Source organism: Mercenaria mercenaria, chromosome 3 (genome assembly GCF_021730395.1).
Source record: "Mercenaria mercenaria strain notata chromosome 3, MADL_Memer_1, whole genome shotgun sequence".
NCBI classification, from domain to species: Eukaryota; Metazoa; Mollusca; class Bivalvia; order Venerida; family Veneridae; genus Mercenaria; species Mercenaria mercenaria.
The window spans coordinates 39077908-39102817 of record NC_069363.1 but is presented as its reverse complement, the minus strand read 5'-3'; the positions used below and the strand labels follow the sequence as shown (position 1 = coordinate 39102817).

Below are 24910 nucleotides of genomic sequence, written 5' to 3'. Positions count from 1 at the left end.
AACTTCTTGTCAATAACCTACAACATTCAAATTTGGACCACATGTATGGTTTTGAGTGGCAAGATGAACCTTGACATGAGTTGACCTTGATTTTGACCTTGTGACCTACTTTCACATTTCTGTAGCTACAACCTTCAAATTTGGACCACATACATAGTTTTGTGCACTGATATAAACTTTGACCTTGACATTGACCTAGTGACCTACTTTCACATTTTTGAAGGTACAGGCTTCAAATTTGGACCACATGCATAATTTCGTGTTCCGAAATGAAATTTGACATTGATTTTGACCCAGTGACCTACTTTCACATTTCTCAAGCTACAGCCTTCAAATTTGGACCACATGCATGGTTTTATGTACCGAAACAAACTTTAACCTTTACATTGACCTAGTGACCTACTTTCACATTTTTGAAGGTACAGGCTTCAAATTTGGACCACATGCATAGTTCTGTATTCCAAAATAAAATTTGACCTTGATTTTGACCTAGTGACCTACTTTCACATTTCTCAAGCTACAGCCTTCAAATTTGGACCACTTGCATAGTTTTGTGTACCGAAATGAACTTTGACCTTAAGATTGACCTAGTGACCTACTTTCACATTTCTGTAGCTGCAGGCTTCAAATTTAGACCACATGCATGGTTTTGTGTACCGAAACAAACTTTGACCTTTACATTGACCTAGTGACCTACTTTCACATTTCTCAAGCTACAGCCTTCAAATTTGGACCACTTGCGTAGTTTTGTGTACCGAAATGAACTTTGACCTTAAGATTGACCTAGTGACCTACTTTCACATTTCTGTAGCTACAGGCTTCAAATTTAGACCACATGAATAGGATTGTGTACCAAAACAAACTTTGACCTTTACATTGACCTAGTGACCTACTTTCACATTTTTGAAGGTACAGGCTTTTGGACTACATGCATAGATTTGTTTCTGAAGTGAAATTTGACCTTGATTTTGACTTACTGACCTACTTTCACATTTCTCAAGCTACAGCCTTCAAATTTGGACCACTTGCATAGTTTTGTGTACCGAATTAAACTTTGACCTTAAGATTGATCTAGTGACCTACTTTCACATTTCTCAAGCTACAGCTTTCTAATTTGGACCACATGCACAGTGTTGTGTACGGAAATGAAATTTGACCTTGAGCTAGTCAGTAAGTCTTGAAATTTGGAACACTCAAAAATGGCACATTGGTGGGCGCCAAGATCACTCTGTGATCTCTTGTTGATTTTACAGCAGAAATATTAAATCATCATGAATAAAAAATGAAAATCATTATGAATAAAAAATGATCATAAATGATATTGCAGATACATCAAACTTCATATGTATATAATATCTTGTGATGGAGTTCCGCTCAGAATAAATGATATTATAGATACATCAATATGTATATATAACATTGGGTGACGTAATTCTGTGAAGATGGCTCAGAAGTAATTAGTGCTACAAACTGTCTGTTTATTGCCATAGTTTTGGCAGCTATGTTGGAAACTACTGAAGCATTCTGCCAGCTTTATGACATCTTGCAGTGAAGCATTTAAAATATAAATGAACAACAATTTCTGGTCTTGGTTTTCTCATAAATCATGATCGTCTATGATAGTTTATATTGTTTTCATAATTTTCATTGTAGGAATCAAGCTGGTGATTATTTTCTCTGTGAATAAACTAATATAAACACTGAAACGCCATTCAATAGAAATAATTATTTTCTGAAATCCAGCCAGACAAAAAGGACCTCTGTGATTAGATGGTTTAAAGATCCCTGAATTCAACTCATGTAGCCCTCCTCTCAGTTGCATCAAAACAGAAAAGAGTTTGTGAATGCTGGGAGCTGGTTTTGAAGAATTTGTCTAAACTAACCTGACAAAATGCCCAGAAAGGGCACGTGACAAGATGCAAAGAAAAGATATCTGACCAGAAGTGTTGAAAGGGTACCAGACAGAATGTCCAGAAATGTTACCTGACAAAATGCCCAGAATGGGTACCTGACAATGCCCAGAAAGGGTATCTGACAGAATGCCTAGAAAGAGTACCTGACAAAATGCCCAGAAAGAGTATCTGACAAAATGCCCAGAATGGGTACCTGACAAAATGCCCAGAATAGGTTCCTGACAGAATGCCCAGAATGGGTACCTGACAAAATGCCCAGACTAGGTTCCTGACAGAATGCTGGAGAATGGGTACCAGACAAAATGCCCAGAATGGGTTCCTGACAGAATGCCCAGAATGGGTACCTGACAAAATGCCCAGAAAGGGTATCTTACAAAATGCCCAGAATGGATACCTGAAAAAATGCCCAGAATGGGTATCTGACAAAATGCCCAGAAAGGGTTTCTGACAGAATGCCCAGAAAGGGTATCTGACAAAATGCCCAGAAAGGGTATCTGACAGAATGCCCGGAAAGGGTATCTGACAAAATGCCCAGAAAGGGTATCTGACAAAGTGCCCAGAAAGGGTTTCTGACAAAATGCCCAGAAATGTTACCTGACAGAATGTCCAGAAAGGGTATCTGACAAAATGCCCAGAATGGGTACCTGATAGAATGCCTACAGGAAGAATATCTAATAAAATGGCCTGAGAGGGTAGAAAGGTTATCTGCCAAATACCCTGAAAGGGTACCTGACAAAATGCCCAGAAAGAAAACCTGACGGAATGCCCGGAAAGAGTATCTGACAAAATACTTAGCAAGAATATCAGACAGAATGCGAAGAAATGGTACCTGACAAAATACCCAAAGAATATCAGACAGAATGCCAAGAAATGGTACCTGACAAAGTACCCAGAAAGAGTACCAAAGTGTAATCTAACAAAATACCCAGAAGGAATACCTGACAGAATACCCAGAAAGGGTACCAAACAGAATGCAAAAAAAAAGGTGCCAGACAAAATGCCCAGAAAGGGTGCCTGACAAAAGAGCCAGAAGGAGTATCTGACAGAATGCCCAGAAAGGGTGCCTGACAAAATACCAAGAAAGAATATGAATCAGAATGCCTGTAAAGGGTACCTGACAAAATTCCCAGAAAAAATAACTGACAGAATGCCTGGAAGCAGTACCTGACAAAATGCCCACAGAGAGACTACTACCTCATGGCTCCTCTTCAACCAAAGTTTAGGTGTCTTCTAGATATTATATTAAATCTCAATATTAAAAAGGACATAAGTTAAGAACCTGTTTATATTTGATTAAAATCAAATTAAGATTGTTAATTGGTAATCTTTTTAGCCTTTTTAATAGCCTTTTTAGGAATCTGTATGTTTTGAAGGCTGGTACTCATCTGTTACATCAAAGGTAAGCCAGTTTAACTCGACCAAATTGGGCTGGGTCTCCGTTGTTGCTGATTTTCTCCTCCCCACTGTGCAAGGCTGTTAGTGCTGTTAGTTTCTACCATTTAGGTGCCCACCCATGCTAGAAACAAACAATGTCCTCAGAGACACCTGTGGTCTTCCTCAACCACCTTAAAACCTAAATTGTGTCAGTGTGGCTCTATAAATACAACAACAATAAAAATAAAAAGATGTCTACCATTAAAGATGGAAAGTTTTTGAAAAAGAGTCATTGTAAGGACAAGAGCAATATGGCATTGATCATGGAGGCTTAATTACATTGCAGCTTGAAAAACTTTTAATTACAGGACTATAACAGGAAGTTTGCTTAGAGCACATTGACTCATTTTATGTGTAGAACATGTTGAATAATTCATTTACCTCTGGGAGTCATTTTGTTCATAGTTGTTAGTGATATTTTGAATTACTGATGTATAGAGAAATATTATAAAGGTGGGAAAATGTAAAACACTGTGATGCAGCAAATGCTCCAGTCTGCCTTCACATTTGTGACAATAGGTTGTTTTTAAAGACATTTCTCATTTTAAGCAGGGCTTGTGGCACCCTAACTCTTGAAGTACATGTACATATATTGTGGGTTTTCATCATAAAATGTCAGTTAAGCCTAAGTGAGGACATAAAGGCCAGTGATCTGATCCAGTTAGACCCATATATCATTTATATAGTTATATGCACCGTGGGGGGGGGGGGGGGAGTGTTACACAAAGGATGGAGTTCTTCTGATAACTTGTCATGTTTTCTTCTGATAACTGTTACTGAGTTCCTGGAAAACGTGACAGAGTTCTTCTGATGTCTGAATGACGAGCCAAGGAATCGGTGGATAAAATGGTAATTATTTATCTTTAAATAGAGAGAATGGGGTGTAAAACTAAGTTTGATGATCAAGGTTGCCTAATGTCTTGTGCTATGCGTCAGAAAAAAACTGTTTAGTCTAATAATCAGCGCAACTTCTTTGAAATGAGGACATTTTGAGTAAAATATCGAAATCGTTAAATGTTACGGAATTCAGGTGATAACTCTGAAGATGTCACAGAGTTCTTATGATAACTTTTATTACTGCCAGGGTGTTTCTTGGGCTGTGTTAAGATACTTTTTAGCTAATTTAATTATTTACAAAGGGTGTTAATGATGTTCTAACGTAATATATTTATCCAATGCACAGTACTGTGGTTATATAATGTACGGTATGAGTCTTTTGTAAAGTTTAAAACTATGTGCAGTATAATGACATATATAGTAAAATACGAATAGACAACAAATGCAGTAAATTGTATTTTTTCGTTCTATCAATGGATGTGCCAATGTTCGTGAACAATCAGAAGAAAACATGACAGGTTATCAGAAGAACTCCATCCTTCGTGTAACACTTCCTCCCCCGTGATATGGAGGCATATTAAAGTATTCAGTCATAAGTATCATTCAGTCATTAATGCCAGAGATATTCTGAGAAGCTTGCCGTACATGTGCCAGAGCTTGTGCTGATGTGAAGCTATTACATGTGTCAATTTTTCTAAAGTGCCCAAAAATGCCCAGAAAGCATGTGTGCTTATGTGAGAACATACAGCCAAATATGCCTAGAAAGCATTGTGTTTAATTTAATTATTATTATGATAACAGATGTGTTTCAGTCATCAATGCCAAATATGTCCAGAAGATGTAAGCCCGTAAGTAACAAGATTGGTCCATAAATCACAAGCTTTATAATTGTGGAGAAATAAGCATTGCAATCATAAGTATCAATTATGCTTGCAAAAATCATAACCTAAAATGTGAAATCATCTTACTGACTAAAATGTCTACAAATCATGTGAATGCAGCTGAACCACACATACCACATTACAAAAACTAATTTAATATTGTAACGATTAAATTTTTTCCAAGCACACAAATCACTCGCTTTTCTTGAATAGGGCACATTTTCAATCTCGCCAGGCATAGGTATGTTTTTGACAACACAGAAAATGACGTCACTCTACCTTCAGCTATTTCCGGAAGTGAAGAAAATGAAAGTAGATGGGCTAAACTTGAAAACAAAAGTCGCATTTGCATTGGTCGATAGTCAGGGGTCATGTGCACCCTGTCAAAATGTATTCGCATGGACTTCCTTTTTTAGCTCATCTGATTTTTTGAAAAAAAATGATGAGTTATTGTCATCACTTGAGCGGTTGTCGGCGTCGGCGTCGGCGTTGCCTGGTTAAGTTTTATGTTTAGGTCAGCTTTTCTCCTAAACTATCAAAGCTATTGCTTTGAAACTTGGAATACTTGTTCACCATCATAAGCTGACCCTGTATAGCAAGAAACATAACTCCATCTTGATTTTTGCAAGATTTATGGCCCCTTTTGTACTTAGAAAATATCAGATTTCTTGGTTAAGTTTTATGTTTAGGTCAACTTTTCTCCTAAACTATCAAAGCTATTGCTTTGAAACTTGGAATACTTGTTCACCATCATAAGCAGACCCTGTACATCAAGAAACATAACTCCATCTTGCTTTTTGCAAGAATTATTGCCCCTTTTGGACTTAGAAAATCAGTTTTCTTGGTTAAGTTTTATGTTTAGGTCAGCTTTTCTCCTAAACTGTCAAAGCTATTGCTTTAAAACTTGCAACACTTGTTCACCATCATAAGTTGACCCTGTACAGCAAGAAACATAACTCCATCCTGCTTTTTGCAAGATTTATGGCCCCTTTTGGACTTAGAAAATATCAGATTTCTTGGTTAAGTTTTATGTTTAGGTCAACTTTTTCTCTTAAACTATCAAAGCTATTGCTTTGAAACTTGCAACACTTGTTCACCATCATAAGCTGACCCTGTACAGCAAGCAACATAACTCCATCCTGCTTTTTGCAATAATTATTGCCCCTTTTGGACTTAGAAAATCATTTTCTTGGTTGAGTATTATGTTTAAGTCAACTTTTCTCATAAACTATCAGAGCTATTGCTTTAAAACTTGCAACAGTTTTTCACCATCATAAGTGTACACTGAACATCAAGAAACATAACTCTATCCTGTTTTTTGCAAGAATGATGGCCCTTTTTAGACTTAGAAAATCATGGGTAGGACAATATTTCTATTACACAAAAAAAAATCAGATGAGCGTCAGCACCCGCAAGGGGGTGCTCTTGTTTTAGCCCACCATCATCAGATGGTGGGCTATTCAAATCACTCTGCATCCGAGGTCTGGCATCCTCCCGTTAACAATTTCTCGTTATCGCATCTCCTCAGAAACCACCAGTGGGATTTTGACCAAACTGTCAGAATGATGTATTGGTACCCTAGTTGTGTCCCCCTGAAAATCAGACTGGTTCAATAATTGTTTAGTGAGTTATGGCCCTTTGTTTATTTCTATAATTTACATAGATTTATATAGGGAAAAACTTCTTGTCCAAAACCACAGAGCCTAGGGCTTTGATATTTGGTATGAAGCATCATCTAGTGGTCCTCTACCAAGATGATTCAAATTATTTCCCTGGGGTCTAATATGGCCTCGCCCTGGGTCTTCTACTAAGATTGTTCAAATTATCCCCCTAGGGTCAAATATGGCTCCGCCCCGGGGGTCACATGGTTTACATAGACTTATATAGGGAAAAACTTTGAAAATCTTCTTGTTCAAACCACAAAGCCTAGAGCTTTGGCATTTGTAATGTAGCATCATCTAGTGGTTCTCTACCAAGTTTGTTCAAATTATCCCCCTAGGGTCAAATATGGCCCCGCCCTGGGGGTCACATGGTTCATATAGACTTATATAGGGAAAAGCTTTTAAAATCCTCTTGTCAATAACCTACAACATTCAAATTTGGACCACATGTATGGTTTTGAGTGGCAAGATGAACCTTGACATGAGTTGACCTTGATTTTGACCTATTGACCTACTTTCACATTTCTGTAGCTACAGCCTTCATATTTCGACCAGATGCATAGTTTTGTGCACTGAAAAAAACTTTGACCTTGACATTGACCTAGTGACCTACTTTCACATTTCTCAAGCTACAGCCTTCAAATTTGGACCACATGCATAGTTTTGTGTACCGAAACAAACTTTGACCTTTACATTGACCTAGTATGCTACTTTCACATTTTTGAAGGTACAGGCTTCAAATTTGGACCACATGCATAGTTCTGTGTTCCGAAATAAAATTCGACCTTGATTTTGACCTAGTGACCTACTTTCACATTTCTCCAGCTACAGCCTTCAAATTTAGACCACTTGCATAGTTTTGTGTACCGAAATGAACTTTAACCTTAAGATTGACCTAGTGACCTACTTTCACATTTCTGTAGCTACAGGCTTCAAATTTAGACCACATGCATAGGATTGTGTACCAAAACAAACTTTGACCTTGACATTTACCTAGCGACCTACTTTCACATTTTTGAAGGTACAGGCTTTAAATTTGGACCCAGGCATAGATTTGTGTTCTGAAGTGTAATTTGACCTTGATTTTGTCCTAGTGACCAACTTTCACATTTCTCAAGCTACAGCCTTCAAATTTGGACCACTTGCATAGTTTTGTGTACCAAAATAAACTTTGACCTTAAGATTGACCTAGTGACCTACTTTCACATTTCTCAAACTACAGCCTTCAAACTTGATGCACATGCATAGTTTTGTGTACAAAGAACTTTGTCCTTGAAATTGATCTAGTGACCTACTTTCACATTTCTCAAGCTACAGCTTTCGAATTTGGACCACATGCACAGTGTTGTGTACGGAAATGAAATTTGACCTTGAGCTAGTCAATAAGTCTTGAAATTTGGAACACTCAAAAATGGCACATTGGTGGGCGCCAAGATCACTCTGTGATCTCTTGTTTTATTTTGCTAAGTTGAATGTTGATACATAACAGACAAAGTAGCCGAAGTTACGTGCGCTAGATAATTGCTGTAGTGGTTGCCCTGTTTTCAGAATTGTATTGTCTGGGTCATCAGAAACTTGGGATTGTTTAATTGTTACATGGACCGACGTTTGAGGATTCCAACAAAAAATAGCTTACTAACTGAATTTGTTTTCTTGATGATAATGCTGTTTGCAGACTTATTAGATAGATGTAAATGACATCTTCATGTAGGTCTTGTTAATTTGGACATTTTATGGCATGAACATAACTCTTAATTTAACTTTACTCTATGTTTGTGATATGAATTGTACCTGACATGTTTGGGACATAAGTCCCAACTTTGAATCTGATGTGACATTTTAAAGGCTTGTGAAATGTGTTTTCAGCTATGCCTGACCTTGTGCCTAAGATACGAACTTAGCTTTGAATTGCATCTTTTAATGTTTGTGACATGTTTTAATACTGAGTTTTGCTTGGTAACTTGACATTATACTTGTAAATGTATGTTTTCAAATATTGAATACACCTGACGTTATGCTAATGTAATGTGTTTTTTAAATATTGAGTACACCTGACATAGTGCTTTTAACATGTTTTTAGCTCATCTGATTTTTTGAAAAAAAATGATGAGTTATTGTCATCACTTGAGCGGTTGTCGGCGTCGGCGTCTGCGTCGGCGTCTGCGTCGGCGTTGCCTGGTTAAGTTTTATGTTTAGGTCAGCTTTTCTCCTAAACTATCAAAGCTATTGCTTTGAAACTTGGAATACTTGTTCACCATCATAAGCTGACCCTGTATAGCAAGAAACATAACTCCATCTTGCTTTTTGCAAGATTTATGGCCCCTTTTGTACTTAGAAAATATCAGATTTCTTGGTTAAGTTTTATGTTTAGGTCAACTTTTCTCCTAAACTATCAAAGCTATTGCTTTGAAACTTGGAATACTTGTTCACCATCATAAGCAGACCCTGTACATCAAGAAACATAACTCCATCTTGCTTTTTGCAAGAATTATTGCCCCTTTTTGACTTAGAAAATCAGTTTTCTTGGTTAAGTTTTATGTTTAGGTCAGCTTTTATCCTAAACTATCAAAGCTATTGCTTTAAAACTTGCAACACTTGTTCACCATCAGAAGCTGACCCTGTACAGCAAGAAACATAACTCCATCCTGCTTTTTGCAAGATTTATGGCCCCTTTTGGACTTAGAAAATATCAGATTTTTTGGTTAAGTTTTATGTTTAGGTCAACTTTTTCTCTTAAACTATCAAAGCTATTGCTTTGAAACTTGCAACACTTGTTCACCATCATAAGCTGACCCTGTACAGCAAGCAACATAACTCCATCCTGCTTTTTGCAATAATTATTGCCCCTTTTGGACTTAGAAAATCATTTTCTTGGTTGAGTATTATGTTTAAGTCAACTTTTCTCATAAACTATCAAAGCTATTGCTTTAAAACTTGCAACAGTTTTTCACCATCATAAGTGGACACTGTACATCAAGAAACATAACTCTATCCTGCTTTTTGCAAGAATGATGGCCCTTTTTAGACTTAGAAAATCATGGGTAGGACAATATTTCTATTATACAAAAAAAATCAGATGAGCGTCAGCACCCGCAAGGCGGTGCTCTTGTTTAAATATTGAATACACCTGATGTTATGCTTGTAACATGTTTTTAGATATTGGATAAACCTGACACTTACAATGCTTGTGACATGAATACAATTGTTTTGAATTGTGCCTGAGACATGGACTTAACTTAGAATTGCACATAATATTTAAACTGTTTGTAACAACCATTTTCACATTGAATAATACTTGACATTATGCATGCAGCATAGACTTAACTATAATCTTTACACCAAACATGCTTTTCCCGGAAATGTATGGCCATATGTCAAATTGTTTGAAATTCACCTGAAAATTAGGCCCGCCTGCTTAGCTCAGTAGGTAAGAGTGTTGGTCTACGGATCTCGGGGTCGCGAGTTCGATCCTCGGGCGGGGTGTATGTTCTCCGTGACTATTTGATAAACGACATTGTATCTGAAATCATTAGTCCTCCACCACTGATTCATGTGGGGAAGTTGGCAGTTACTTGCGGAGAACAGGTTTGTACTGGTACAGAATCCAGGAATACTGGTTAGGTTAACTCAGCCCGCCGTTACATGACTGAAATACTGTTGAAAGACGGCGTTAAACCCAAAACTAACAAACAAAATCACCTGAAAATTAAGTAAACAATCTAAAACATTTCAAACTGTTTGAAATTCACCTGAAAATAATCTAAAACACATCAATACTGGGATAAATGACTGGAATTATGTCAATATAGAATTCCATCATGCATTACCATTTGTTACTCTGGTTGTCTGTCTTTTGTAATCTCTTCTCTACTGTGAGTTGTCTGGGATGGTCTGATTCATGTGTTTCCATTAAAGGCAATTAATTAGACATTATGTCTTTGCCTTAGTTAAGTAGATTACTTTGAACAAAGTGAGGAAGTGCTCTATGAAATAAAAAAGCAAATATTGAAAGCTTGTTAATCTTTGTAAGTAGACATTTTGTCAATAGTCTTGACAAATGATTCAGGCTGCAGGTCATAATTTGGCTTTCATGTTCTAAGTGCTGCAGCATTCTCTTTTTTCGGTATCAAAAGTTACTGCAAATGGTTTTTCGAGACTGGTTAGTTTCTGTTGTAGAGTCAGCAGTAAATGTACTAATAGCTTATTGTAAGGAAAGATAACTTTGCAAAATGTTGTATCGGTTACAATTTTCCAAATTTAGTTTGATGTCATCAAAGTTACTAATCTTTTTTTTTTTGCTGCTAAATGGTCGCAGTAATTATATACTTCTTCTTAAATGGTATGAATTGATGTAAGTTTGAAAAGTCCTGACAGCTAGCAGTGTTGTATATTCTATTGATCTTCAGTTTCTGGAGAGGATGTAATGGAATTTTTCAATCAGTTTTTGAGAAAAATATCATTATTCATAAGATAGGAGGTTCTTCCATGATAGGAGAGTCTTGCATGTAGGAGTTAATTAGATAGGATATTCTTGCATGTTTGATTGAACTCTTTGCACCAGAAGCAGAATTCTATTTTGAGGAATCTTCATGTTAGTACAGCTTTGGGAAATAAATGAATTTTGGTAATGCATATATTTGCATCATTCACACTATGCATTTAAGTGTAAAAACTTCAGATCAGTTGATAAAGAAGAATCTTGAAAGCAGCCATGATATTACAACATCAGCACTGCAAACAGAACTTCTAGAAGCAGTAGCAGTTTAAGTAAATACATTCAGAACAGTTCCATAAGATATAGCAGTTGAAGCAGGAGTTACTAAGTAGATACTAGCAGTAGTGGAATATAATACTACTTTAAGCAGTAACAGAAGTTAAATGGTGCTGTTGGCAGCAAAAATAATAGCAAGAGCAGTATATAGTGTTTGAAATGCAGTAGAAATAGCAGCAGCAGCAGCAGAAGCAGTAGCAGTAGCAGCAGCAGAAGCAGTAGCCGTAGCCGTAGCCGTAGCCGAAGCCGTAGCCGTAGCCGTAGCAGAAGCAGAAGCAGTAGCAGTAGCAGTAGCAGTAGCAGAAGCAGTAGCAGTAGCCGTAGCCGTAGCCGTAGCCGTAGCCGTAGCCGTAGCAGAAGCCGTAGCCGTAGCCGTAGCCGAAGCAGTAGCAGTAGCAGTAGCAGTAGCAGTAGCAGTAGCAGTAGCCGTAGCCGTAGCAGTAGTAGTTGAAATGATGCTAGTAGTAAATCATGCTAGTAGAAATAAAGGCAGTAGCTGAAGTAAATGAAATGATGCAAGTAGCAGTAGAGGTAATGTTACAATAGTGGCAGTTGCAGCAGTAATATTTTGAGTAGTGCTTGAAGCAGTACAAGTAGCAGTTGTAGTTGTAATGATGCAAGAAGCAGCAGAAACAGTAGAATAAGTAGCAGAAGCAACAGCAATAAAAGTGGTTGAAATGGTGCTAGGAACAGCAAAAGTTGTAGTTGTAGCAGCATTGGTGGTTGTTTAAGTAGTATAGTACAATCATAGCAGCAGTAGTTGCAACTTTGAAAGTAGAAGCAAATGTAATAGCAGCAGTATTAGTTAAAATGGTCTTAGTAGCAGCAGTAGTAATAAATTAATAAGTAGATTTTACAGGAAGAACATCATTCTGTAAGTGGCTCCTTTACAAATACATACTTTGTCATCAATTACAAACAGGATATTGTATAATTTGGTTAAATTTCAGATATATTCATGTTTCATTATATAGAATGTCTAGATATTTGTATCAGTTTCTGGGTTGGCTGTCTGCCTGTCCTATGAAGAGTTGCAGTTATGACCCCTGTTAGTCTTTGAACCCACCACAGGAAGGTTGAGCAGGTGCCAACTTCTCCAATATACCATTGCTTCTGTTAGGAACATTTCTATGTGTTTCATAACATATTCACTAAATTGCCTCAATTATGTACCTGGCAGCCTCCATGTTACTACTACAATTATTTCTAGAAATTTTGTTGTTAATTTTCAGACATGGGAGATTGCGAGAACGAGATCAGATTCTTGCTATCGATGGACAACCCCTAGACATCTCACATCAGGAGGCAATAAGAATACTGCAGAGTGCGGGGGGACTTGTGGAAATTGTGGTGGCACGGGGCCCCAATCCCCAGGCTGCCTCCACCCCCGGAGACCAGGAAGAACAAGTGACAGACTCACAGACACAAAACACTGCAGAAGTCACAGATATGGTATGTAACACTCTGTCATTAAGGTCCATTGTAGAAAAAGAGATATTTGGACAAAATCCATCTCTTAAAAAGTCCCCTGTGCATATTTCTGAGAATTATTTATAGTGGAAAATTCTCTTGTCTGAATGTTTCTGACAACATATTGTACATTTTCCAAATAACAAATTTACATGCGAAATAACTGTGAACAAAAACAGTAGCATGCTTTGTGCATTTTATTTTATAATAGTGTTTTTTATTCAAGAGATTTTGTTCAGCTTCAATAATCTGAAATGCAAGATTTTATCCTATTTGGAGCAATGCAGTTACACTAATTCTAAAACTGATGTTGTAAGGAAAATGATATCTGTGGTGAATAATTATGTTTGAGAGCATGTCGAAACTCTGGTGTAATAAATACATTGTTGAGAAATACAGAAAATGTAGGACAGTCGGCTCAAGTTCATTTCTCTAGAATCGGGACAAGAAAAGCCAGTAATACTGATCTTATTTGACAGTGTAATTGAGCTTAACTTTATGGTCTGGGTAGGATTCTTTCAGTCTGTTACAATCAATTTAACCATGTTCGTTATGAATAAAACATGACCATCGATCAATTTTTTCTTGCCTTTGATTATTGGTGAACATCAATTTATTCTTTAATCAGAAACTGTTTACTCTGCAAACATGGTGATTGAATAATAAGGAGCTCTTTATTCAAGGCATTCTCTGTCACATGTTTGCTTATGACATTTTGAGTCCGGATATTAATTAATAATTTCATCAAAATGTACATAGTGATTTTGTCATTGGAACATTTTTGATGCTAATTAATCTTTTAAGGATTTATCATACATTTGGTCTTTGGTAGACTGGCATCAGTCGTTAGAGTCATTGAATGTAAAGCACCTGGCCATAAAATCAATCCTCTCTGATACCACTTTCTAAAAAAATTTACAATATCTCTTGCCTCTGTCTCTAACGACTGGACAAATGCGATTCTGAACCGGACAGATTTCATACTGGCTATTAATCACCATCTCATTAAGATCATTGCAAGCCTGTTCATGATGTAATGTAACCTTTGGCTGACTGCCCCAAGAGTTCAATAAGCAGTGCTTTGCTTTTATGACTTGGTGAGTAAGGTAGAGAGAGAAATCAATTTTCACTAATTGTAAAAGATCCCAGTAAGTATAAATAAATTACAATTTAAATTTGAAAATGTATAAATTACGTCAAAATACTGTCAATTTAATTCTATTTATGAATTGTTTGAATCCTTGATAAGAAAAAACAGTGGGAAGAGATTTGAAATTGAAAAAAAAAATCTTTTTTTCAAGATACCTTCAAATCATTTTTGTGAATGAATTAAATACATTTTATTCAATACACCGCCAAAGCTTTTTTAGCTCACCTGTCACAAAGTGACAAGGTGAGCTTTTGTGATCGAGCAGCGTCCGTCGTCCGTCGTCCGTCCGTGCGTCCGTTAGTGCGTAAACTTTTGCTTGTGACCACTCTAGAGGTCACATTTTTCATGGGATCTTTATGAAAATTGATCAGAATGTTCACCTTGATGATATCTAGGTCAAGTTCGAAACTGGGTCACATGCAGTCAAAAACTAGGTCAGTAGGTCTAAAAATAGAAAAACCTTGTGACCTCTCTAGAGGCCATATATTTCACAAGATCTTCATGAAAATTGGTCAGAATGTTCATCTTGATGATATCTAGGTCAAGTTTAAAACTGGGTCGCGTGGGGTCAAAAACTAGGTCAGTAGGTCTAAAAATAGAAAAACCTTGTGACCTCTCTAGAGGCCATATTTTTTCATGAGATCTTCATGAATATTGGTCAGAATGTTCACCTTGATGATATCTAGGTCAAGTTCGAAACTGGGTTAGGTGGGGTCAAAAACTAGGTCATTAGGTCTAAAAATAGAAAAACCTTGTGACCTCTATAGAGGCCATATTTCTCAATGGATCTTCATGAAAATTGGTCAGAATGTTCATCTTGATGATATCTAGGTCAGTTCGAAACTGGGTTACGTGGGGTCAAAAACTAGGTCAGTAGATCTAAAAATAGAAAAACCTTGTGACCTCTCTAGAGGCCATATTTCTCAATGGATCTTCATGAAAATTGGTCAGAATGTTAACCTTGATGATATTTAGGTCAAGTTCAAAACTGGGTCACGTACGGTCAAAAACAAGGTCAGTAGGTCTAAAAATAAAAAAACCTTGTGACCTCTCTAGAGGCCATATTTTTCATGAGATCTTCATAAATATTGGTCAGAATGTTCACCTTGATGATATCTAGGTCAGGTTCGAAACTGGATTACGTGGGGTCAAAAACTAGGTCAGTAGGTCTAAAAATAGAAAAACCTTGTGACCTCTCTAGAGGCCATATTTCTCAATGGATCTTCATGAAAAATGGTGAGAATGTTCAGCTTGATGATATCTAGGTCAGGTGCATAACTGGGTCATGTGCGGTCAAAAACTAGGTCAGTAGGTCTAAAAATAGAAAAACCTTGTGACCTCTCTAGAGGCCATATTTTTCACGAGATCTTCATGAAAATTGGTGAGAATGTTCACCTTGATGATATCTAGGTCAAGTTTAAAAGTGGGTCACCTGCGTTCAAAAACTAGGTCATTAGGTCAAATAATAGAAAAACCTTGTGACCTGTCTAGAGGCCATATTTTTCAATGGATCTTCATGAAAATTGGTCAGAATTTTTTATCTTGATGATATCTAGGTCACATGTGCTCAAAAACTAGGTCACTATGTCAAATAATAGAAATAATGACGTCATACTCAGTTCAACACTGGGTCATGTGGGGATAGGTGAGCGATTCAGGACCATCATGGTCCTCTTGTTTACTTATGTCAGAGGGTAGATTAATCTCTGCAATAAGTCACAAAATTATTTTCCTATCTACAGTCCCCATGCAGATTCATGTTAATTAGACTGTAGTGGCCCCTGTGAATGGCATGGTGCAATGTATTACATCAATTATAATTCTGATTAGTGAAGACATGCTGTGCACTAGGGTGCTAAGTAACAACAATAACAAATGACTTGAAAATTGACCAACATAATTGAAGGTAGCAACTTTAGAAAATCATATCAATCTGAAAGTTTATATGTCATATGTGTAGAGAAATTTTTCAATCATAGTTAAAATTAAGCCTGTTTAATCAATCAGGTTGTTTAAGGGAAAAACAATATAAATATGATTTCAACTTTCCATGATTTAAGAAAGCAGTAAGGTTATAAAAGGTGTAGGAAAGTTTGTTCCAACTGGAAAAGTAAATCAGCAAAAACACGAAAAGTAAGACCTGCATAGTTTTCAATCATATTGAATGCTGATTATGTTTACTCAGTGCTGCTACAGAATGTGGTTAATTGCAGTTTTTAGCTCCACATTTCGAAGAAAATGTAGAGCTATTGCACTCCCCCTGGTGTCGTCGCCGGCTTCGGTGTTGGTTAAAGATTTTGATAAAGTCAAATATCTCTGTTACTATCAGAGCTATTGACTTGAAACTTAAAGTAGTTAATTTATTTTCACAGTCTACACCAGAAGAAACAATCCATGCAACTCTGATTTGAATTTTGTCAGATTTATGTCCCTTTTTAAATTAGAATTTTTTGGTTAAAGTTTTATATAACGTTCAATATCTCCGTTATTATTAAAGCTATTGACTTGAAACTTAAAATAGTTATTTACTATCAAAGGCTACACCATAAGGAACAATCCCCATAACTCTGATTAAAATTTTAACAAATTTATGCCCCTTTTACTGGCAAAGCTCTAATTCAGAGTCAAGCAGCGTGCTGTCTGACGGAAAGCTCTTGTTCTTGAACTGATAACTTTTAAAGACTGTAATAAGCTACATTTTTCTTCTGAAATACAAAAATGATTATTCTTCAAGCTAGTATAGATTAATTGTCTAGTTTTTGGAAACGCTCGAAATATTCATGGTGTCAATTTTTAAATAATGATGAAAATGGTACTTCCGGTCTGGTTAACATACTAAAATATTCACATACACAAAGAATGAAATTCCTTATGATTCTTACTTTTCCTAATATAAACCGAGATGTGTTATGCGTACATTTTAACTGGATTCGCGATTTGGTAAAAAAAATTTGTGCAAAAATAATCACGTCTGCAGTATTTGATAAGTAGTATTTTTATGAAATTAAGTTCAACTGTTGACAGAAATAAATGAAAATTAAGCGGTCAAAATAATTCATGCAGGAAATATTTATATTTAAATACACATGGTTTTAAGGAAATTTCATGAAAATATGTTATAACACTTACAGACAGATGAAAATGTAATGTACAATAATACGTAATTTATCCCCAAACAAATAACATACATACAAAAGTGCACCAATTAAATGTTGAATTCCTGTTGAGATAAGCTACAGTAAATGGGTGGGTGCAGGGATCACAGAAAGAGGAAAAGGGGATTTTGTAATGGGCCTGAGGACATATTTTTGAATAGAATGGGAAATGTAGGTTATAGACTGATGTCTACCCATGCCGGATACAATGCCTGGAAGTGCACATAGGATCTTCCTCTGCATTAAATGTCACCATTATAATTATGACATACACCGTTTCAGGTAAAATTTCATACTACTTGTATTTCCATGTCCTTGTTTTAACTGACCACAGAAATGGTTATGCCATAATAGTTATTTGAATTTTTAAATTGCGCAGAACGTCTGGAAAATGTTTTTCTGAGAAAATAATTTAGTGTCAGTGTGAAGAAATTAATATTATTACAGACTATTTGATCTCAACAGACTTTGTAAGTCTAGGTCTTTGGTTGAAGAATCTGTCTTTATTTGGAAATTATCTGGTCTAAAGAAATTGATATTATTGATTTAATTTGAAGGGAGCATATTTTGGAGATGCATGTGCATCTTTTATAAACGTCTCAAGGTGTTAAATTGATGACACAAAAGGAGAAATTATTTCAAGGTATGGGAACTACAGTTACTTAAACCACAATGACTGCACATTCAGTGTTGTAACAGACAGGTCATAGGGAAAAAAAGTGAGATGATCTCCCATTATTACATATTGTCTGAAAGTTTTGTTAACAAGACCTCAAAGGCGAAAATACCTCACTTCCTATCCACTGCAAACATCCAGGAGAGAATACCCCACTTTCTATCCCCTGCAAACATCCAGGAGAGAATACCTCACTTTCTATCCCCTGCAAACATCCAGGAGAGAATACCTCACTTTCTATCCCCTGCAAACATCCAGGAGAGAATACCTCACTTTCTATCCCCTGCAAACATCCAGGAGAGAATACCTCACTTTCTATCCCCTGCAAGCATCCAGGAGAGAATACCCCACTTTCTATCCCCTGCAAGCATCCAGGAGAGAATACCCCACTTTCTATCCCCTGCAAGCATCCAGGAGAGAATACCCCACTTTCTATCCCCTGCAAACATCCAGGAGAGAATACCCCACTTTCTATCCCCTGCAAGCATCCAGGAGAGAATACCCCACTTTCTATCCCCTGCAAACATCCAGGAGAGAATACCCCACTTTCTATCCCCTGCAAACATCCAGGAGAGAATACCCCACTTTCTATCCCCTGCAAACATCCAGGAGAGAATACCCCACTTTCTATCCCCTGCAAGCATCCAGGAGAGAATACCTGCTATGAACACCAAGGAGAATATATCCCCTATAAATACTGAGGAGAAAATATCCCCCTTCAAATACTGAGGAAAAAGTATACCCCTACAAATGCTGTCAGAGAAGAAAGTACCCCCCTATTAATACTGAGGAGAAAATATTCTAAAATACCCCTACAAATTAATCAATACTGAAATACCCCCCACCCCCCACCCCACACACACCTTTACAACACCAAGGAGAAAATACCACCTTTTAATACTGAGGAGAAAATATCCCCCAACAAATACTAATACTGAGGAGAAATATCCCCCAACAAATACTAATACTGAGGAGAAAATAACCCCCTACAAATACTGAGGAGAAAATGCCCCCTACAATTACAGAGGAGAAAATATGCCCCCATTCTAGCATACATACACAAACACCAATATTTTTTTTCCCGATAGACAAAAAATGAAAATTCTTAGTATATCAATCAGCAACCACTGTAATTTGATACAGATTTCACTGTCTTTGTGTTGATCACTGACAGAGGTTGTACTGTAAATTGAAAGTGTCGAGACATTATATACGGAAAGACAGAAGTCATAAAGGTGCGCAATTTTCTACAATACAAATAACAGATTATTAACATTTATACAAACATATAATATAAGAAAATGATGTGAAATATCGAAACTCACAGACAAAATGTTGTCTGTAATAATGTAAGCTATATAATTTCCATGCGGCAAATCCTAAATCACTTATTCTGTCAGTATCTATTGCATCTTTAATATCTGCGAGTTATGAAATTGATTTATTGTCTGTGATAATATTTAATTCTCTGTACCAGTTCAGTACAATACTTCTAGTCCTTTGATATCAGATACTTTATAGCTTTTAATCCAAAAAGGTTTAAAAGGGCAGAATTAATCGCTTGAAAAATTGCTTTTTGCAGTTGTAAACGGTTTCCTATCTTTTTCAGTTGGTGGGAAAAAGTACCGGTAATAAATATCTGCTATAATGGAAAACCTTTTAGTAAATTGAGTAACAGGAAAATAAACAAGGAAATACAATGATATATTATCGTATTATTGAATATTTACACTGTATCCCCCAGTGTGTATGTCTGTAGGTGATCCGAGGCTTTTTCTGTCTTGGTATATCAATAGGATTCTTCTGGCTCTCATAGTTAGCACATTCAGTTTTCAGACAGGTCGCTTGCAGGAGAAAGGCATTCAGTGCTTTAAAATTGGCTTCATTTTGCTTTTCATTTAGCCTTTACCCTGCTAAATTTCTAAAATGGACTGGTCCATCATTCAGTTTAGACAGACTATAACTTATAATTCAAAGGGGTGTTCACTGAGAATTTATTCACTGAATAGCGAACAGTGCAGACCATGATCAGACTGCACGGATATGCAGACTCAGATCTTGGTCTGCACTGGTCACAAACGCAGAATTACTTGCCACCGGCAGGCTAAAGGTTAGAAAGTTTGCCTCACTTCGAACCTAGAATGAGAGAAATTCTTGCAGGCAGGCTAGTGGCTCTGTCCAAATGACCTTCATTTACTGAAATAATTCTTGACGAAAATTGGAAGTTTTTTTTCACCACAGTTGTTAGAAAGTCAAGATCCCACCTTAAATTCATATCTGTGACAAATGATAAAAACTGAACTGGTTTCAAATACTTGCATTTCTTAACTTTCCTGAAATTTTATTCCCGCAGAATTCCTATAATTAATTATTTTGTTTTAGAGCACTGTTTTATTTTTAATGCATTCACAAAGCCGGTTGCGTGTGCCAGCCATTCTCAGTGTATCCAGTTTAGATTTTATTTCTTTCTTTAAGTACTCCTATGATGCTTTTAACTTTATCATTTCCCTTTTGCATCCTTAATTTTACAATTTTCACAAAGTCTTTTTTTAAAGCAATTAGTTAAAGCTGCATTTGTATCATAATGGAAGAATGCATTTTCTCCATATCTGTTTACTGTGGGGGTGGGGGGGTTTGGGGGGATGTATATTGCACACAGAAATTTGATATACAGATACAAGTGTTGTTTTAGTATACGGTTCATGGGTAATAGTCATGCTAAAGTTTATTATTATCAGATTTTGATGTGCCTGAAAATTAGATTTGCATTTCCTTGTGAGAATATAATTTGAATTTTATGACATTTTCATTTTTTTGTGTGCGATTTTGAGGTCTTATTTATGTGATTGCATTTGCACCAAGTTTGCACTTGCGCGAAATAAAGTTAAAATATGCTGAAATTAAATAAGTGTAACTCGGTGATAGTCTAGTGATTCATAATAAGTCTACTGATACTGTTTAAGATTTTATACATTGTTTTCAGTGTTATACAAGGATGGTTAAAAAATAATGTACACTTTACTCTAGCTTCAAGTAATACACAGTAATGATACATAGTGTTCAATGTTTCTACTACATTTACAGCAAATTTGACATGAATATGATCATACTGTTAGAAGTTATGCTTAGCAAAAACTCACCATTACTACCATGAATCAGGCGCATTATGACTACAGTCAACTCGCCAGTAGAGAATCACTGCCAATAGCGGGTCACTTTGAAATAAAATGTGAATCTCATATTAGAGTATACAATGTTTAAGTATCCAATATAAACTTATCATTTAGCAATTATTAGACAAAAGAAGATGGATCTAATCTAATGAGTTTGAGTTCCATGAGTAGATAACTCTTGCAACCATGTTTCCTGACCTGGATTTTAGCACTCTTGAATTCTTCAAAGTAGAATATTTTTGAGCATACCTCACAATTTCTTAGATAAAACCACACAAATTTGGTACCATTTTGAAGAGTGAAACACGCACTTTCATAGGAATAATATGATTATGAATTTTAGATTGACTTCGATGAAAAAAAGTGCCAAACAGAGGCGGCCATTCAGCCAATAGAGAATCACCCATTTCAGCGATAATCAAAAGGTTGTTTATTTTGCTTAAAAATACAAATCAAAGGTTGATTTAATGTTGTACTGCTTTGAACTGGCAAATCTAGATAAATGAATAAGGTTCTGTGAATCAATATTTTGATTTTAGTTTTAGATATAGGTGGTGCTGATTATGCATAGAAATACAACTGTGAAAACTAGTGCTATATTCTTTGACTTAATATCTCCTGTTTGAAATGTAAACAAACTGTCTCTCATTTATTCTGTCTTGAAATGTTTATTTCTAATACCACAGTCATGTTTTGTCAGAAAAAGACTATTTTAAATGGATAGAAAATATGATAAACTAGGTGACCCCCTATTGGCAAAAGTGACCCCCTATTGGTAAATCAGACAGGTATAAATATTCCATCATAACTTCAGATATAAAAGAATGATTCAAATAAATCAAACATTTAAATGAATGCAAGCAAAAGTTTTAAGTGTTAGTAGGTTTAGATATCAGGGAAGTCTAAACATTCTTCACTATATGCTAAAAGTTTAGATAGTGACCCGCTATTGGCGAGGTATCTGTATATCTATCAGTGACATTAACAATGTTGTTCTTTCAAAATAGAAACTTATCATTATAGTAGACGCAACTTGACCCCGATGGTTGAACTTTGCATTATAATACATAATGAGGCACAACCTATTATTGAAAAGGAGTGTACGTAAAACACAAGCTGCACGAGAAAAATGAAATATATGTATAAATATAAATTAGTGTATTGGAAAGTTTTAACTGATCTTATGTATAAATATATATACTTTGATACTGCGCTGTATACAAACTAATTCCATATAAATATACATAGCTACCCTATGCACCCTTGATTTCTACAATGAAATAATCGATATGAATAATCAGCCTAAGGTCAACCATCGCGGTCAAGTTGCGACTACTATACTTACTAGTAATGATTTTGATAATTTCTGAATAATAATCTTTTGTTTGGTGAAAATAGTGCAAACAATCACAACTGGTATGCTAAAGAGCTTAAAGAGGGTTTAAATAAATATGATTGCTTGGTCTTTATCCAAGACGTCATGGATTGACGTTAACGTTGAGTCAGTGATTGTTTTCTCCCTTGACCTTCACTGTTTTACCAACTCAAGACTTTCTGCAAATTGTTTGTACATTTTGAAGACACTGGTACAGATGACCGAACATTTTTGTGTTGTCTCCTTCATTTATCCATGAATTTCAGTTGGTGCTTGAAAAATCTGTACAAAACTTCATAACAGCACAATTTTCCAGTGTTCCAATGACAGCATAGCATATGATATAAACAGTAGTGCTCAATTAGTTTAAACTTTGTTTACTTTGGCTTCCAGCTTCCGGATGGCACCATAATTTTGTCTGAATGGAACCATAATTTTGTCCAGATGGAACCATAATTTTGTCTCAATGGCACCATAATTTTATAATTTTGTCTAAATGGAACCATAATTTTGTCCGAATGGAACCATAATTTTGTCTGAATGGAACCATAATTTTGTCTGAATGGCACCATAATTTTGTCCAAATGAAACAATAATTTTGTCCGAATGGAACTATAATTTTGTCTGAATGGAACCATAATTTTGCCCATATGGCACCATAATTTTGTCTGAATGGAACCATAATTTTGGTGCATCAGTCGCTTAGATGTTTGGCTTAATTTATAGCAAACTAGTGGACTATCAGTGAAAACTTTAACAACCAAATTCAAATAACGACTGTGCCAGTTATGCATAGCCTTTTTAGCTCACCTGTCACAAAGTGACAAGGTGAGCTTTTGTGATCGTGCGGTGTCCGTCGTCCGTCGTCCGTCCGTCCGTAAACTTTTGCTTGTGACCACTCTAGAGGTCACATTTTTCATGGGATCTTTATGAAAGTTGGTCAGAATGTTCATCTTGATGATATCTAGGTCAAGTTCGAAACTGGGTCATGTGCCATCAAAAACTAGGTCAGTAGGTCTAAAAATAGAAAAACCTTGTGACCTCTCTAGAGGCCATATATTTCACAAGATCTTCATGAAAATTGGTCAGAACGTTCACCTTGATGATATCTAGGTCAAGTTCGAAATTGGGTCATGTGCCTTCAAAAACTAGGTCAGTAGGTCAAATAATAGAAAAACCTTGTGACCTCTCTAAAGGCCGTATTTTTCATGGGATCTGTATGAAAGTTGGTCTGAATGTTCATCTTGATGATATCTAGTTCAGATTCGAAACTGGGTCACGTGCGATCAAAAACTAGGTCAGTAGGTCTAAAAATAGAAAAACCTTGTGACCTCTCTAGAGGCCATATATTTCATGAGACCTTCATGAAAATTGGTCAGAATGTTCATCTTGATGATATCTAGGTCAAGTTTGAAAGTGGGTCACGTGCCATCAAAAACTAGGTCAGTAGGTCAAATAATAGAAAAACCTTGTGACCTCTCTAGAGGCCATATTTTTCATGGGAACTGTATGAAAATTGGTCTGAATGTTAATCTTGATGATATCTAGGTCAAGTTCGAAAGTGGGTCACGTGCCATCAAAAAGTAGGTCAGTAGGTCAAATAATGAAAAAATGTTGTGACCTCTCTAGAGGCCATATTTTTCATGGGATCTGTATGAAAATTGGTCTGAATGTTTATCTTGATGATATCTAGGTCAAGTTTGAAACTGGGTCAGCTGCGATCAAAAACTAGGTCAGTAGGTCTTGAAATAGAAAAACCTTGTGACCTCTCTAGAGGCCATACCCTTGAATGGATCTGCATGAAAATTGTTCAGAATGTTCACCTTGATGATATCTAGGTCAGGTTTGAAACTGGGTCACGAGCCTTAAAAAACTAGGTCAATAGGTCAAATACCGTATTTTGGTGTGTATTGGTCGCGGTAATGTATAGTCCGCATCTAATTTTTGCTCTGGAAATGGTCGGAAAATTTAACTTCTAGCGTATTAGTCGCAGTTAAATTTCGGATTTTTTCCCCAGCAATATTTAATATTTATCGGCAAAAAAGTTATGGCGGCGGCCATATTGATGCCGCGGACTGAATTATTATCAGAACCTGATTGGTGGAAATCGTACAGTGTTGTTTTCGTTCCCAACCGTTTCGTACCAACAGTAGTATCGGTAACAGATTATATCAAAGAAAAGCGGCTTTTTGACACTAATTGGCAGCAGACGGTTTGCGTTTACATTCTGTTATCATGCAAGTTTAAGTGTGAATTGTTTGCACAGCAATTATAACACCTTTCCGTGTCATGTAATTAACCGCGTTCTTTTGATTCTGAGTAAAAAGATTAACAAAATATCTCTTTTTGGATTTTTTTCTTTAATTTAAAAATCAAAAGTAAAAAATTATCTTTCAAGTTTTTTAATACGCTAA

At 36.2% G+C, this 24910-nt stretch overlaps 1 protein-coding gene across 9 annotated transcripts in view; it reads left to right on the top strand.

Annotated features, from left to right (window-relative positions):
- The window catches only part of LOC123525825 (multiple PDZ domain protein-like), a 284883-nt gene that overhangs the window by 56976 nt on the left and 202997 nt on the right, over nt 1–24910 (top strand). For all 9 annotated transcript variants that reach the window (XM_053538242.1, XM_053538241.1, XM_053538237.1 and 6 more), the window contains one exon: nt 12730–12949. In XM_053538242.1, the coding sequence (XP_053394217.1) occupies nt 12730–12949 (220 nt within the window). The remainder of the gene's footprint in view (nt 1–12729; nt 12950–24910) is intronic.